This window comes from Odontesthes bonariensis, chromosome 2, assembly GCF_027942865.1.
Source record: "Odontesthes bonariensis isolate fOdoBon6 chromosome 2, fOdoBon6.hap1, whole genome shotgun sequence".
In the NCBI taxonomy this organism is placed as follows: domain Eukaryota; kingdom Metazoa; phylum Chordata; class Actinopteri; order Atheriniformes; family Atherinopsidae; genus Odontesthes; species Odontesthes bonariensis.
The window spans coordinates 10,780,014-10,794,287 of NC_134507.1; the positions used below are offsets into that span (position 1 = coordinate 10,780,014).

The window sequence follows — 14,274 nt, forward strand, 5'->3', positions numbered from 1 at the left end:
GCTTTTAACTGTGTTTCTAATTTTTATTCTATTTTTTTTTCTCTTTAAATTGCTGCTTTATGCTGTTCTTTTAAATGCCTTGTCTTTATGTAAAGCACATTGAGTTGCCTGTGGTATGAAATGCGCTATATAAATAAAGATGCCTTGCCTTGCCTTAATGAGACAAAAAGGAATGACCTTTTTATCTGATTTCATTGAGTCTGTATGTTCATCTTTTGATTGTTATTTCTTTCTGTTTCTTTGCACAGGCCTTCCCATGTATTTCCACAGGCATCTATGGTAAGCTTAATCTCCCTTTTTTATTTATTTTACTTAGTCCTTGTATTTCTTTCTGATGTACTGTCAAATGTTCTCACAATCTGCATAGATTTCCAGCAATATGTTGAAAACACATTTTTAGCAGGTCAGTATACATTTAAGCCATAGCATTACATTACCCTGTTAAAACATCATTTTATACTCTACCATGCCTCACAAATTGATACAGCGTAGCAGAAGGTTAACAAAATGAGGACCCTGAACATTGCTTTTGTACTCTCATGGGACCAAGCCAAATGTGCTGCAAGGCATCCTTGGAAAAGAGTGGGTATGCTCATTGTACTTAAACAAAGTCACTTGTGCAAAGTCATTGAAAACATGCCAAACTTATTGACATAAATGGGATTAGGATTTTTTTATGGTCAATAATTGCAAATGCTAAGAGATGTGTGGTTTTAGTGACTCAATAGAAAAATTTAATTCCCTCTGTTAAGAGTTTTTTTTTGTCATCATACAGTTCATGTCATGAATTGAATTAGCAAACAACTTCAATAATCACAGTGGTACCAAATGTGTAAGGATTAATTACCATGCTAATTATTATTGTCCATATTTGACTGTTAGTCAACAACAGCATACTTCCACTAAACAGTCAAAACTCTGGTAAACTTGAGCACAAATGCAAATAACCAGGATGCCTTCATTTTACGCCCCTGTGTTTTGTTATCGTTAGCTTAAGGTTGCTGTGAGTAACCGAGCCTTGAAAATTAAGACATTTTACAAGAGCTGATAGTGCCAGTGTTGCAAACACTGTTCCCTTTCAGTGGGCCAATAAGTGTATGTGCCAGGATAATAATTCTTCTGTGACCAATACAAACTAATAAAAATGTTTTTATGACCTTTGTCTTTAAAGTCCAAAGGTGATTCTGATTATTTACTTCGACTTTCATAAGATAATAGACGTTACTCCCGTGTGTGCCCTTTGTGAAATATGTTTTTTGTTCTTGGCATAAAATTGATACCCAAACATATTTACAGCATGATGTCCTCAGATCCATCTATATACTTCTATTGAGGCGTTGTATATTATTTCTTCTTCATTTACCAAGCAAACTGAAAGTAGTCTAACAGTAATATTTTTTTCCATTGCTGCCTGTTTTTAATTGAGCAAGGTACCTTGTAACATTGATCATGAAATGAGCACAGCTACAGTTGAGTTATTGAATGAGCTTTTTAATATCTGATCAGGGACTTTTGAATAAAGACATTTTTAGTTATTTTTCAAACGGTAAACTGTATGTATGTGTGTATATATATATATATATATATATATATATACATATAATTTATCATCAGCTGCTGGGGGATATCAGAAGATCATGTGTCCCCAGACACATAAAGACTAGATATTGGATCCTCTTGAGATACTTTTTTCAAAATGATGCAATTTCCAACCAAAGACATCACACTTTCTCCTTTATCAAAACTACACTATCTGGCAGCTATCACAAAAGCATTCTGATTTTTTACGTGCAAAGGAGTACAAACATTGATTACACAGCCTGACAGTATTTGGCAGTGCTCATTAAACCAGCTGAAACTTCTCTGAATATAAATGGATCAGAGACATTCCAGGCAGTCATGCATCCTCATGCAGAGTTACATAAACTTTTTTGTGAATACTTGTGTGTAGTAAAATGTGCCTCTAAATTACAATATGTTTACAATTAATTTCTCTACAGGATAAGATACTTCCTTCTTGGGGTATTGAACATTTTCCTCCCAATAATATTTTTAAATTCACACTGCAAAACAAAATTTCCTCTCACCAGCTCTTTGAGCGATAATGTTTGTTTTCAGTGACTTGTCTATGCACATATCCCAGAATGGATATTGCTAAGGTGCTAATGATAGAAAAAATATATGACTGATTTCTTGCTGGTTATTTGAAAGTGCTTGAATACTGGTGTTGGTGAATACTGTTGTTAATTCTTTAAGTGATGCAAAAGATTCTCATTAAATCTAGTGATGTACGGAAAAAAATTCTAAAGTATAATTTTTAAATATGAGGAATAAAACACAAAGTCAGTCCAAGAGTGTGCACAAGAGAAGGAGCTATAGCTTTTACTGTACACTGCTGCTGCTGACGAGGCTACAACTTATTGCTGTTTATTATGGTGCTGTGTGTTGCATCACCAGTGGGAGCCTGTCATAGCACTCCACCAGGAGCCCCCTCACATCAAAAGGATAGTCTGTGCAGAGCCAAACATGCTGCAGAGGGGAGGAATTAAACAGCCTGTTCAATAAATAAACAGCTTAGTGCTTCCCATAACTGCATCTCCATAGAACAATACAGCTGATTAAGACTAAAGATCTTCACACAGCAGAGGGCAAATAGAGGAGGGACTCTAAAAAGAAATACAGTATACAGCATTACAGCAGTACTGTGATGTTGTTCTCCATGACTCCTCTTTGTGCCCCCAGAGTGTTGCTGTATTCTGAAAGAGGCCCTGCTCTCTTGTCAGGAGATTTGACATTTTATGTACATTTTAGATAACCTTTAAGGTCAGCCTCCATTTCAGCAATGTAAACAAAAGCTTTTTAGTGTGAGAGTCACATCCCCCTTCATCTCTTCCTCTCTCTCTTACACATAGCTAAAGCTATCTTTTTTGTGGTTTTACATGGTCACGCTGCAACCTATGCACATAGGACTGCGCCACTTCCACACTTGAATTACAGCAGGAGAATGAATCCCATGTCCCTTATATTGTGACAGAGAGAAATCAGGAACAAGTTATCCAAGGCCCTTGTGGTGAGGAAAACAGATTTGTCAGGAAAGCTAATGCTAATTGACACTCTCTTTCACGCCTCCATATTCCAGAGGACTCAGTCACCACTGACAGATGATGGCAAAAAAGGGAGGTTGGGTATAGTAAGGGTGCGCAGGGCATACCTTATACGCTTGGAAAGAAAAATGAGGGCTCACACTGCACTGACAGTCCAATCCCTCAGTCCAGCCCATTAGCCACAACAGAATTTCTGCACAGATAGTGTGTCGGAGGTACCACCCATAAACAAACTGGTGCCCACTGTGGGCCACGAGGTTACCCAGCATGATAGAGGTTATTAAGTGCCACTCCTGTTTGCACATCAATCTCAGCTGTAGAACCTGGGTTTAAACAGATTATTCCTTCCAAGGAGGAGACACGTTTCAATGTCTCACAGGATCAGAGCCAAGAGTCCAACTGCCTCAACTTAGAGAGGTCATTTTCTCCTTTAGTATCCCTTTATTTTCTGTCCTTCCAATATATCCTCTTGTCTTGTGTAATCCTTTTTCTCACCTACACATCTTTCCTACATTTGGTCACACAAGCAAAGCCAAATACATTAAAATCCAATTCTAGGATGCAGTCTGGACAATTTAGCCTTTTCTAGATCACATCTTAGCTGGCACCGAAAGAGCACTTTCCAACAGCCTTGTAACGCAATGTTCAGTTTAGGAGCCGTCTGCTAAGATTAAAGTTTGCATGGAGCAGATGAGCTCACTGGTATGATGTGAAAGTGAGAATGTGAAGATTACATCTGCTGTTTGCTTTGACAGATGCCCTTGCACACATGCATTTATAACCAATATCAAAATAATCTGAGGCGCTCAATGCAGCAGTGCCAATACTCTTTGAATAAATATTTCCCTGTTTACTTCTAAACGTCCACCTTTGCCACATTTGTCTCTGTGACGGATTTGAGGATTGTTGACAAAGGATTTTTAGCTCTGACTGTTGGCTATAGAAGATATGCGGATGTAATCCACCCAGGCTCTACTGGTATGGCCACACTGATGCACTGCTGTACTGTCCAGATCAAAGGTGTTGAGCAGCAAAGAACCTTTTCCTCCAGGCAGCATCATGCTCTGGCTGTCTTCATCCCTGTCTAGGATTAGGAAGGTTGAAGACATTCATGTCACCTTATCTCTTAACAGCGATGGGTTGCTGCTAGCTACCCAGAGATGGCCTGGGAAAGTTATCCCGTCTTTTAAAAACGAGGATTTAGGACATGGAGCTTAGTCCAGTGGGGTTGGGAATTTCAAGGTACATCGGAGCAATATGCTGTATCAGTGGGCAGCAGAGTGTGTGCTCAGAGGGAACAGTAACTTTGTAGCCAATTTAACAGTCACACAGCGTGCATTGTACTCAACACTTGCTTTGCTCCACCATTTTCATGGATGATAAACCAAACGTAAAAATACTTCCCACCCTTAGGACAATAGATTTAGGCCTTTACAAAACTTGGTTGACCACTAAACTTTTGCTTACTAAACACTCTTTATGATGTTTTTAAAAAGCAAAAAAAACAAAGCTGTTAAATTTAGCATTTAGGCCAAAGCATGACATCACCTTTTGTGGAATGTTTCCAAGGAAGGTCATCTTCTGTTGTGCTACGGAGACTCCTCTCTGCCTTCCCACCTCTTTTTCTGCCTTTCCTCCTCACATATCGCACTCCCATCTCTCTTTGTCTCCGTATCCTTCTGTGGGCTGCAAAGTCGGTCATGGTCACAGCCCTGCTGTCGTGTCCCAGTGTTGGCGTAGGAGCAGCTCCAGGCCATTTGACACCCACGCTTTGGCGTCTGGAGTCCTGGGGCGCTACTCTGTCCTCCACCTTAGGTCAACTTACCTCTCCTCTGGGCCCTGATGGGGTGACAACCCTGTTCCCCCACTCGCTTTCCAGATGAACACACAGCACTGCTGCCCTCAACTGCACTGCCTTCACTTAATAATTTCCTCCTGCTACCCAAATCAGAACCAGCTAGTGTGCATCGTATTATATTGTGCTTAAATGAGTTTACTCCCTCTGTTTGTCAAAAGAAGGGTTTTTCGGAGAGGACATCTTATGAGTAAATCTCAGCATTATTTCAAACTTTGTCAAAGATGTTTTTAAATAACAGTTATTAAAAGCCGTATTCAAGCAGACAGAGAAAAATTATTGATCAATGTTGGGAAATTACTTAGTTACAGATGTTCTACATGCAGTAAAAAAAGAGAAAATACATTTTTAAAAAGTTTAGAAAACAGAGGTATAATGCCACAATAGTGTTTATACTATAAACACACAGGATACACTATAAGTATAAAGAGGAATGCATGTGAAATTATACATCAATATACAACTTGTGCTTGAAAAATAAAGTGGGACCAGCAATACAAGTGTGCCTCAAGGGGAGAAAACTTGTGTTATATTTTTTGAGTAAAAAAAGATCTCATAGATTTATCCTACCAGTCATGTACCATGGTCTCAAAAAAAGTTAGAACAAAACTAGAAATTATGAAGCCCTAAAATAACAGCGGACTGTGATATTCTCCTCACAATAGGAGCCCACTCAGGAAAAACAAAACTGGTGTGATCTGCAGTCTGTGCCTACAGCCTACATATATTTGCAGATAAAGAATGGGACTGTATCATGGCACAGACATATATTCAACTTGTTGACTTCCATCTGCTCGCTTTATCAGGTGGTGCAGCTACTTTTCACAAAAGAAAAACACCTTAGCTACACAAGTTTGTTGTGAAAGTAAACTCTGGAAATAAAGTTGAAGTAAATTCCTTGATGTAATAGTTTCCATGCTGGAAAAGAGCAACGGGCTTGCTTGTTCTGAAAACCAAAAGACAATATACTTTATTTTTTTCTATGTTACACAGTTCCTCAGATTTTTAGCTTTTTATAATATAAAAACAGTTTTTCCTGAAAGATACCATGGGGTCCTCTATGAATGTCAAAAAAAAGCTTGCTTATATCTATCACAGGTGTAACTTGTTGGGCACGGATTGAAATATGTTCCAAAGGAGTCTAAAACATGTCCTTCTCTTACACGTCAGTTACCTTTTCAATGAAAATGGACAAAGGAATGAAGGCTAAATGAAAAGTCTTTCATTTTCCTCGGTCAGATTAGGTGACTGTTTCACCTTATTTTCCCTTTTCTAGATCCAAAAATGTTGAGGGAACTGAACCTTTATGTCAGCATCATTGGTCATTCTATGTAAACATTATGTAATCACATTGTGCAATCATACCCCTTTGTTCACTTGACCCGTGCCATAGTTTCTCTCAGCCTCTTCTCTGCGGATGCTGTGCTCAGCCTTGTGATGAAGTAGAGAATCCTTCAGTAGAAATAACACTGCACCACCTGAGCCCTCATCAGTGGTGCTGCGCTGCACATATCCCATCAGTGCACCTCACTAAGACAAATCTCTCTGAGCCATCCATATTCCCAGCATAGTAGAGAGGCGAAGCAACTAGAGCAGAGACCCTGGAGGGCCCACCATCACTGTGCCTGATGCTAACTCCTCACAACCTGACAGACTGTCTCCTTCAGAGTTCCCTGTAAAGAAAAGATGGAGAAGGAGGTGGTGATTGTGTACATATGCTTGAGTTTTAAAATGACTTGGTTCATTCAATCCTTCTTCTGAATATCAGAAAGTGGATTGTGTCAAGGGTGTTGTGACTCCTGGTGCCTAGAGAAGTGTTGGAACTGGGGCTTTGGAGTATTTTATTGGATCTGTTTTTTTTTTCATGGAAACATACTTTGCCAAGCTAAAAAGGGCAGAGAGAAAAGAGGTGAGGAAAGCTTAAACTAGTACAGTTAGATGAGAAAAAAAGTATGCTGAAAAAGAGCTGCTGATGCACTCGAACTTCAGCTGTTGACTTTGTGCTGGAGGTGTTGCTGTTGAATTGGGGTTCTTCTGCCAGCCCAGCTACAGATCTACGGACACCTTTTGCTCCATCTATCATTTTACTTTCTTGTTACCTTTTTCATTAGATCAGGGGCTCACTTCTTTTCTCCTCTTTTTCTCCCATTTCAGCTCTGCTTTGATTAATAGGTATAATTCTCAAATTAATCGAGCATTCATAGAAACTCCCTATTGAATAGGTTAAATCTACTAATCTACCATCAACTCAATTCTGTTGTCCAAAAGAAACTATTAAATTCCTATTATTAAATTTAGGACCACTCTTTAGCTTGAAATTTAATGTGTCTGTGTTCATATTTAAGGTGTCATAGAACACAAAGGCAGGTTCTTACTTCATTAATAGCATTCTTATTTGTTTAATTTTTTGATGTGCTTACTTGTCTGACAAGTCTTTGTGTATGCTTAGTCTGAACAGCTGGTCCTATCACCCAGAACTATTTTCCACAGCTTTCCCGTCTTCTGCACATCTGTTTGCCAATGTTGCTTGATGTGTGAGTCTGAGTGTTAGTACACCTACACAGGTGTGGAATCAGTTATTCAAAAGGGAAACGTCAGCACAAGAAGTTTTACTGCTGAAAAGGTTAAGTGTGCTTTGAAGACTAGAATAGACAGTTGGCCTGCAAATTTGGCCTTCTGGTTTAGGCACTAAACACACAACTCTTGGGTCAGCTTTTGAGGGACAGGAGCTGTGAACAGGTTGTGCACCGCCTGCAGACCTGCAGATCCATAACAGATCCTAACATAGCCATAGGAGCAGAGTGGCTGTCACTGCTGGCTCGTATGCACCTCACATCTTGCTTCACCCTGTGCTTGAACGGGAGTTAAGCTATGGCTTGGCAGCACCTCAGCCCCTCTTATTTCATCAGTATTAGTCAGCCACAACTGTCAAGCTGGGAAAGAGGAGGAGAAGAAAAACTGAGAGAAAGAGAGAGACATCAACAGTAGTCAGATAGGTAAAGGTGGTGGGGTATTACATAAAATATGTAATGACTGTCAAGGCAGTTGATTTAGACCATTTACAGTAGTTGCTGAGTAGCTTTGGTAGCAGGTGGGCAAGTGAGAGATTACAGAATTCAGGAAAGATAAGATAAGATCTTTGTGGCTTTTTGTTTTTATTTGTATCCAAGTTAAAGGATAGGTCATCACGGTACTTGTAAGGCTATTTCATAGGTCATACAGTTATGACAATGGAAGAGGAAAAGCAAAATATTTGAAAATGTGACCCATATAATAACCAAAAGGTTACAGCTGTGGCCTGGCCCTTGTATTAGTTGATGTGGGTTGAAATTGAGGTCTTGACCTCTGTCGTTGGAGGAGGACGCTATCTGCCACAACCTGTGGTCCCTCATGGAGGTCAGGGGTTTCTGAATGGAAGCGCGTTAAGTTTTAAATCCTGTACTTGGTCACTATGATGGAAGAAATGGGCTATTTGTGTTTAGTGGCTTCTGGTGTTAACTTTCTGTGGGGTATACAGTGTTACGGTTGTACTTCAGGGCTTAAATAATTACCTTGTGGATTTGTGGAGAAGCTCTCACGTAAAGTGCTTTAGCCAATTATTGTGAAAGGCACAGAAGACCAAACTCAAATATAATTACGTTGAAATGAAGACAACCAAAACACTACTCTGTAGCAGATTGTCAGCTCTTTTGGTAATGGCATATTTACTCTTCAGCTGTAGCAAAAATGCCCCAAAGGATTTTAAAGTCAATATCTTACTGTAAGAGTTTGTGAGGTTTTCTATAGTGGAAGCGAATGATCCTTAGATCAGTGTCCACATGTTTTTATTGGTCTTTTTCTTGATTTTTCTTTTCCTGGCCTAATTAGAAAGAAATATAATAATATTTATTTTCTATCCTTATATTATATTAAGATTAGGATTCCTCTGCTCGCGCAACTGTTATGATTAATATGGTAGTTAGCCACATTGTGTATTAGCCACACTATCTTTACTACATTTTCATTCTGCCAAGCTAATAAAATAGAACAGTGTGAATGATCACACGTCTAAGTGTAATTTTCCCCATAAAGACAAAACATCAATCAGTTCTGCTTGAGGTGGTAATGACTGAGGGTGTGATTGTGGACGTGTAATTGTAGCTTGTATCTACACTTTGAAGGCCCCGTAATATGTCTGTATGTGTATTCACATCACTGTGCATCTGGCAACATGTCTACAGCAGCTGATCTGACAGTTGGGCTCATCTTCCTGAGACGGGCAGGTTGTGCTGCTTTCCATTGATTTGGGAGAGATACAGTTACCTGTGGAGATATCCACTTGTCTGTCTGCTTCCCTGTCTGGTTTTGTCTCCCTCTGACATCTGCATGTTGAATACAACTGTTATTGACACTCTGTTTCTCTCTTCAGGCTTTCCCAATGAGCCTGCAGCTGACATCGCTCTGACCACTGTGAAGAGATGGATCGAAGAAAATCCTGATAAGGTAGGACATGCCATTATAATGCATGTTCAAAGAAAAAAAAAGCAGTCAATCTGAAGCCACTTGTCCATTTGGGAAGGCACTGTCAAATTTGCATTTTTGTTGAATTGCTTTAAGCAGAAATGATTGGACCGCAGCTGAAACATAAACCCTAATTTTCATGCATCTCGGTATCAGACAGACATCTTATCCACCTGCCTTGATTGATCAGCAGTTTAGTTTGAGGTCTGCATGCATATCAAATCAAAAGCCAGTCTGAGACTAATCAAGGCTTAAATGGTTTGTTGACCATTTAATTGGTCTTTGCTTGGGAGCACTATTAAACACTTAAGAGCATAAACACATCAGTTGAAATCTTAAACAGTATTTTGTATTTGGTAAATTATCTGTGCACTGTACTGTTGGTTTGGTGAATAACATACATAAATGATTATTTTTTACATGATCTGACAATTGATCATCTTCAGTTGTAACTTTAAGATTAGAAGTAAAAAAATCCAGAATTTGAAGTGATCATCAGAACATTATATATCCATTAGTAATACTGAAGCGAATGTGAATATTTTATTTTAAAGTTATGTTGCTGAAGAGCTGTGGTCCTCTAAGAATCTTTACTGAAGAGAAAAATTTTAACCAGACAGTGAGAAAAACAAACGATGATGTGCTATTAACAGATCCACTCCTTCTAAACTATGTGGTCTTGGTGTTAGATTAGAACCTATTATCAAGTGAAAATGTTGCCTTGTTAAAATTGTGTTCACCTAATGTGTCAACACCTTTATATGTTATTACCCAGTACTGTGTTTAGCGCTAATTAACAGGGTCAAACTTCACAAGAAAACCAAATTAAAGCAGGGATTAATTGTCATACAAGTTATTATGAGTTTGAGGTTTTTGCAGCAACATAATTATGCAGGAACTATCTTGCTTTTGAAACAGTATTTAACAGCTTGAAATGTTTTCAGTTCATGACAACAGACTTTTGTCGAGTTGTCATGAGGCAGTATGAGTCCTTACAGAACATTTATCAGTCTGTGAGGGAGTGAGTGATGGTAACCTTCAGGGGTCATCTCTATTTACTGAGGCACTGTTTATATCTGTCACTGTGGATTGAGGTGTTTTATAAAGCTCACAGCTTGATGTGCTGCAACATCCCTCAGCTGGTGTTATGGATGTTGTGAACAGGTAGCCAAATGATACAGAGTTGCTAGATTACTTTGCAGTTGATGTGCTGTTTGTAGCACCTGTTCTCTGCCTGATGATTCTTGTAATATGTAGTTGTGGAAACTATCAGCTCTCTGGCATGAAGTAGGTTTCATGTTGGTTATTGCTGACTGTAAATAAAAAGATAATGTACAAAGCTGACTTTTGGGGTCGTGTTGTTCCACATCCAAGATGCCACTTGTCGAGCAGAGACTGCTTTAACTGATATATATTTCTGCTGTGTGCAAGTGAAGCAAAACATTTCACAATTCATGGAGTGAGGGAGACGTCTACAAACACAGGTTGGTAAAGCTATATGAGCATATGTGGTGAATCCTCATCTCTGAGACAAAGTGACCAACCTTTAATGTGTTCAGAGAGAATAAAGTGATACATTTTACTCAGAAGCAGTGCAGTATCTTCCTTACACTGGAAAGTCCTCTAATCAAATCACAAAGTAACGTGCTTGTACAAGAGGTCTTCCCTCCTATCGTCAGTTCATGAATCATTGCTTGGTGCCTTGCAACTCTTGTTGTATCTTATAACAAAATAGTTATTTTAAGTAATTTTGTCTGTTTAGTTTTTGCCAGACAGAATTTGATAGTTCAAGCATTATTCAAATTAATCTGTAAAATAATTTCATAATGCCTAGAAACACAGCCTCTGTTATTTTTGTAAGCATTTTGTTGCACATGAAATGTTAAAATGAACACCTCTGGCTTTGTCTGATTTGTTTAGAAATGCCATTTATCACTGCAGCATCTGGTCGATTGACACACCCAGTGTCAGTGTGATTGATATACTGACATGCTTCTATTTTAGGCATTGTCATGTATGAGCTGACAGTTGTTTACTGCATTGAACTTACAGTCAATAAGAAATATTCAGAATAAGACTGCACAGTGCTGTGAAAGTTGTTTTGCACATTGTTTTATTCATTTTCTCAGTATCACTTCAAAGTCAATCACAAGGCAGTGAGATGCCTGCTATAGCCTCTAAAAAAAATAATTTTAGTATTGTTACAATTACTTGGATCACAGATTGCACATGGATTTGCAAAGATACAGTGAGAATGAGAGGTTAAAGGCCCAGTTTGTCATTTGTAAAACAAGAGGACTTGGTTGTTCTGCCTGGTCACCTCCAGCTTTTTGCACACAGATCCAAGGGGCCTGTGTTAGGGGCATCCACAGAGACTCTTTTCAGGGCCCTACTTGGGGAAGATACTGTGTTATTGTGGGTGAAATTCAGCAAAATGGGCTGGCTGAAGATCAAACACACCGGGGTTAAGAGAATATAGACCACATCCCCTTACTGCAGCCTTCTCCACAGCTTTACTTTCTACAGCATGTTGGCATCAGTTGAGTCTGTCAGGATCCGTGTGTCTCAAGTGTGTTTCCAGTAAAGATACATTTGAATTTTGCAGTTTGTTGTCTTGCAAACAGCCATTGGTCTGTAATTGTCCACTGATTACATTGTTCACTGAAGTGGGTTTGTGGGCCGAGGACACTTTGTAAGACAGGACAGGAAGATAGAGTGAGAAAAAAAGAGGACACTGTGTGATTGATTAGTAGAAAGTTTATCACCCAGGCCAGCTCAGTTTAACTGTGATACATTCACCAGTGCACAAAGGCCCCCAATGCCGGCGTGAAATTCATTCTGAACATCACCTAGACTTCCACTGGAGTAGAATAAACACCCTCACCATGGTCAGGAAGAGCAGAGCCATTAATCTAAAGAGACTTGAGTTCAGGAATGCATTCTCAGATCGTAGCAGATGAAAGAACATGGAGGGTCAGTCTCTGCTTTCTTGTATGTTTCATTTAAATATAAGAATAGTAATGAAATGGAATATGTTATCATATGTGAAACAACAGACCAGAAGGCTCTAATCTCTTTATAAATGCAAAAGGGATAGCAGATACTGAGGCAGTGATAACCCAGCTCAACCATTACTGCATATGGCAGTAGAGCGGTTTCCTCCTGCTCACAGCACACATGCCTCTACCCGCATCTGGCTTTGGTTTATTTCTCATTTTCACATCTAATTTGGTTTAATTCAGGCTTACATAGGTTTAATCTGGAGATGAAAAATGCGGTCTGACACTTTATTTGGCTGCTACGGATGTGCTCTGGATGACCAAGCTTTTTAATGAAGCATTTCGAGGAGCCCGCAGCCAAGCATTACTGACGCAGACTAAACACTTGAGACAGATTGAGAGTCTGTAATAAGCTCAGCTGCTCTGAGCTGCTCAGGACAGAATTGATGTTTGGAGATTTCACCTTTCAACATCACTCTGGTTTGGGATTTAATATTAAGCACTCCACTGTGCCATTGATGCTCCCAAAACAGGTGTTTACATCCTGTTTTCTGTTCCAACAACAAAGCACATACTTTTGAAATGAGAAAAACAAAGATGATCTAAAGCAACAAGAAGGAATGATATATGTTTAAAGGAATAGTTCGTCTCTTTTGACATGAAGCTGTATGACATCCCATATCAGCAATATCATTTATGAACATTGACTTACCCCCCGCTGCGTCCTGTGAGCCGAGTTCCAGCTGAGTTTTGGCGTCCACGAAGGTAGTCCGGCTAGTTGGCTGGGGCTAGAAAAATAAAGCGTTTTGCTTCTCAAAACAATATGCATTCAAAAGAGTAATACATTTGCATCACAAAATCGTTCTCGATGAAAAAGTCAGACCTCACATCGCTTGGCGCTATTTTTGCCTCCCTTGATATCAATGCGTCCAATGTAAACTGTGCAGACCGAAGAGCAGACCGAGCACTCCCCTGCTTCCGAGCAGCAAACACCGTAACAGGTGCGGCAATCGCTAGGTGGCTTGACGCATTGATATCAAGGAAGTCTGACTTTTTCATCGAGAGCGATTTTGTGATGCAAATGTATTACTCTTTTGAACACATATTGTTTTGAGAAGCAAGACGCTTTATTTTTCTAGCCCCAGCCAACTAGCCGGACTACCTTCGTGGACGCCAAAACTCAGCTGGAACTCGGCTCACAGGACGCAGCGGGGGGTAAGTCAATGTTCATAAATGATGTTGCTGATATGGGATGTCATACAGCTTCATGTCAAAAGAGGCGAACTATCCCTTTAAGAGAAAGAATGGAAGGTGATTTGAGTCATGTGGACATTTTAAACTGGTATGCTCTGAATCCAACTTCTTTGTAAATTTCTTTGACAAAGAAAGATGATATTGTATATATCAAAGAGGTTATAAAGAGATGCGTGGAACCCGGATCTTCAACCAGAAAAGTTTGTTTTCAAATGTAATAACGAAAGCTAAAGTAGCATGATGTGCATCACTGTAAGGGACAATACAATTTAAGGGCTCAGTTATAACTACAAAGATATAGCTTACACTTATTACCAGCTCATGGAAGATAAATCCATTTTCAACGTTTTCATTTACACTCCACTGTTTCTTCATGATATATGCTACAGACTTTGAATTAAAGACTTTGCCTCATTTGAACTCCGTGGAATATCCTATTGCATAAAGCTTGGACTTTTAGTGGTTCAAATAACTGTAACACTCCTAATAATCTTTATTGTATGTATTTTATTGGAGTTAATTGTGAATTACTCAGTAAACTGTTCTTAATTCATTATTTAAT

General features: G+C 39.2%; 1 protein-coding gene across 2 annotated transcripts in view; it reads left to right on the plus strand.

Moving 5' to 3' along the window:
* Nucleotides 1–14,274, plus strand: part of macrod2 (mono-ADP ribosylhydrolase 2) — a 432,443-nt gene that overhangs the window by 333,605 nt on the left and 84,564 nt on the right. For both annotated transcript variants that reach the window (XM_075476803.1, XM_075476812.1), the window contains exons 7-8: nt 249–279; nt 9,368–9,441. In XM_075476803.1, the coding sequence (XP_075332918.1) occupies nt 249–279; nt 9,368–9,441 (105 nt within the window). The remainder of the gene's footprint in view (nt 1–248; nt 280–9,367; nt 9,442–14,274) is intronic.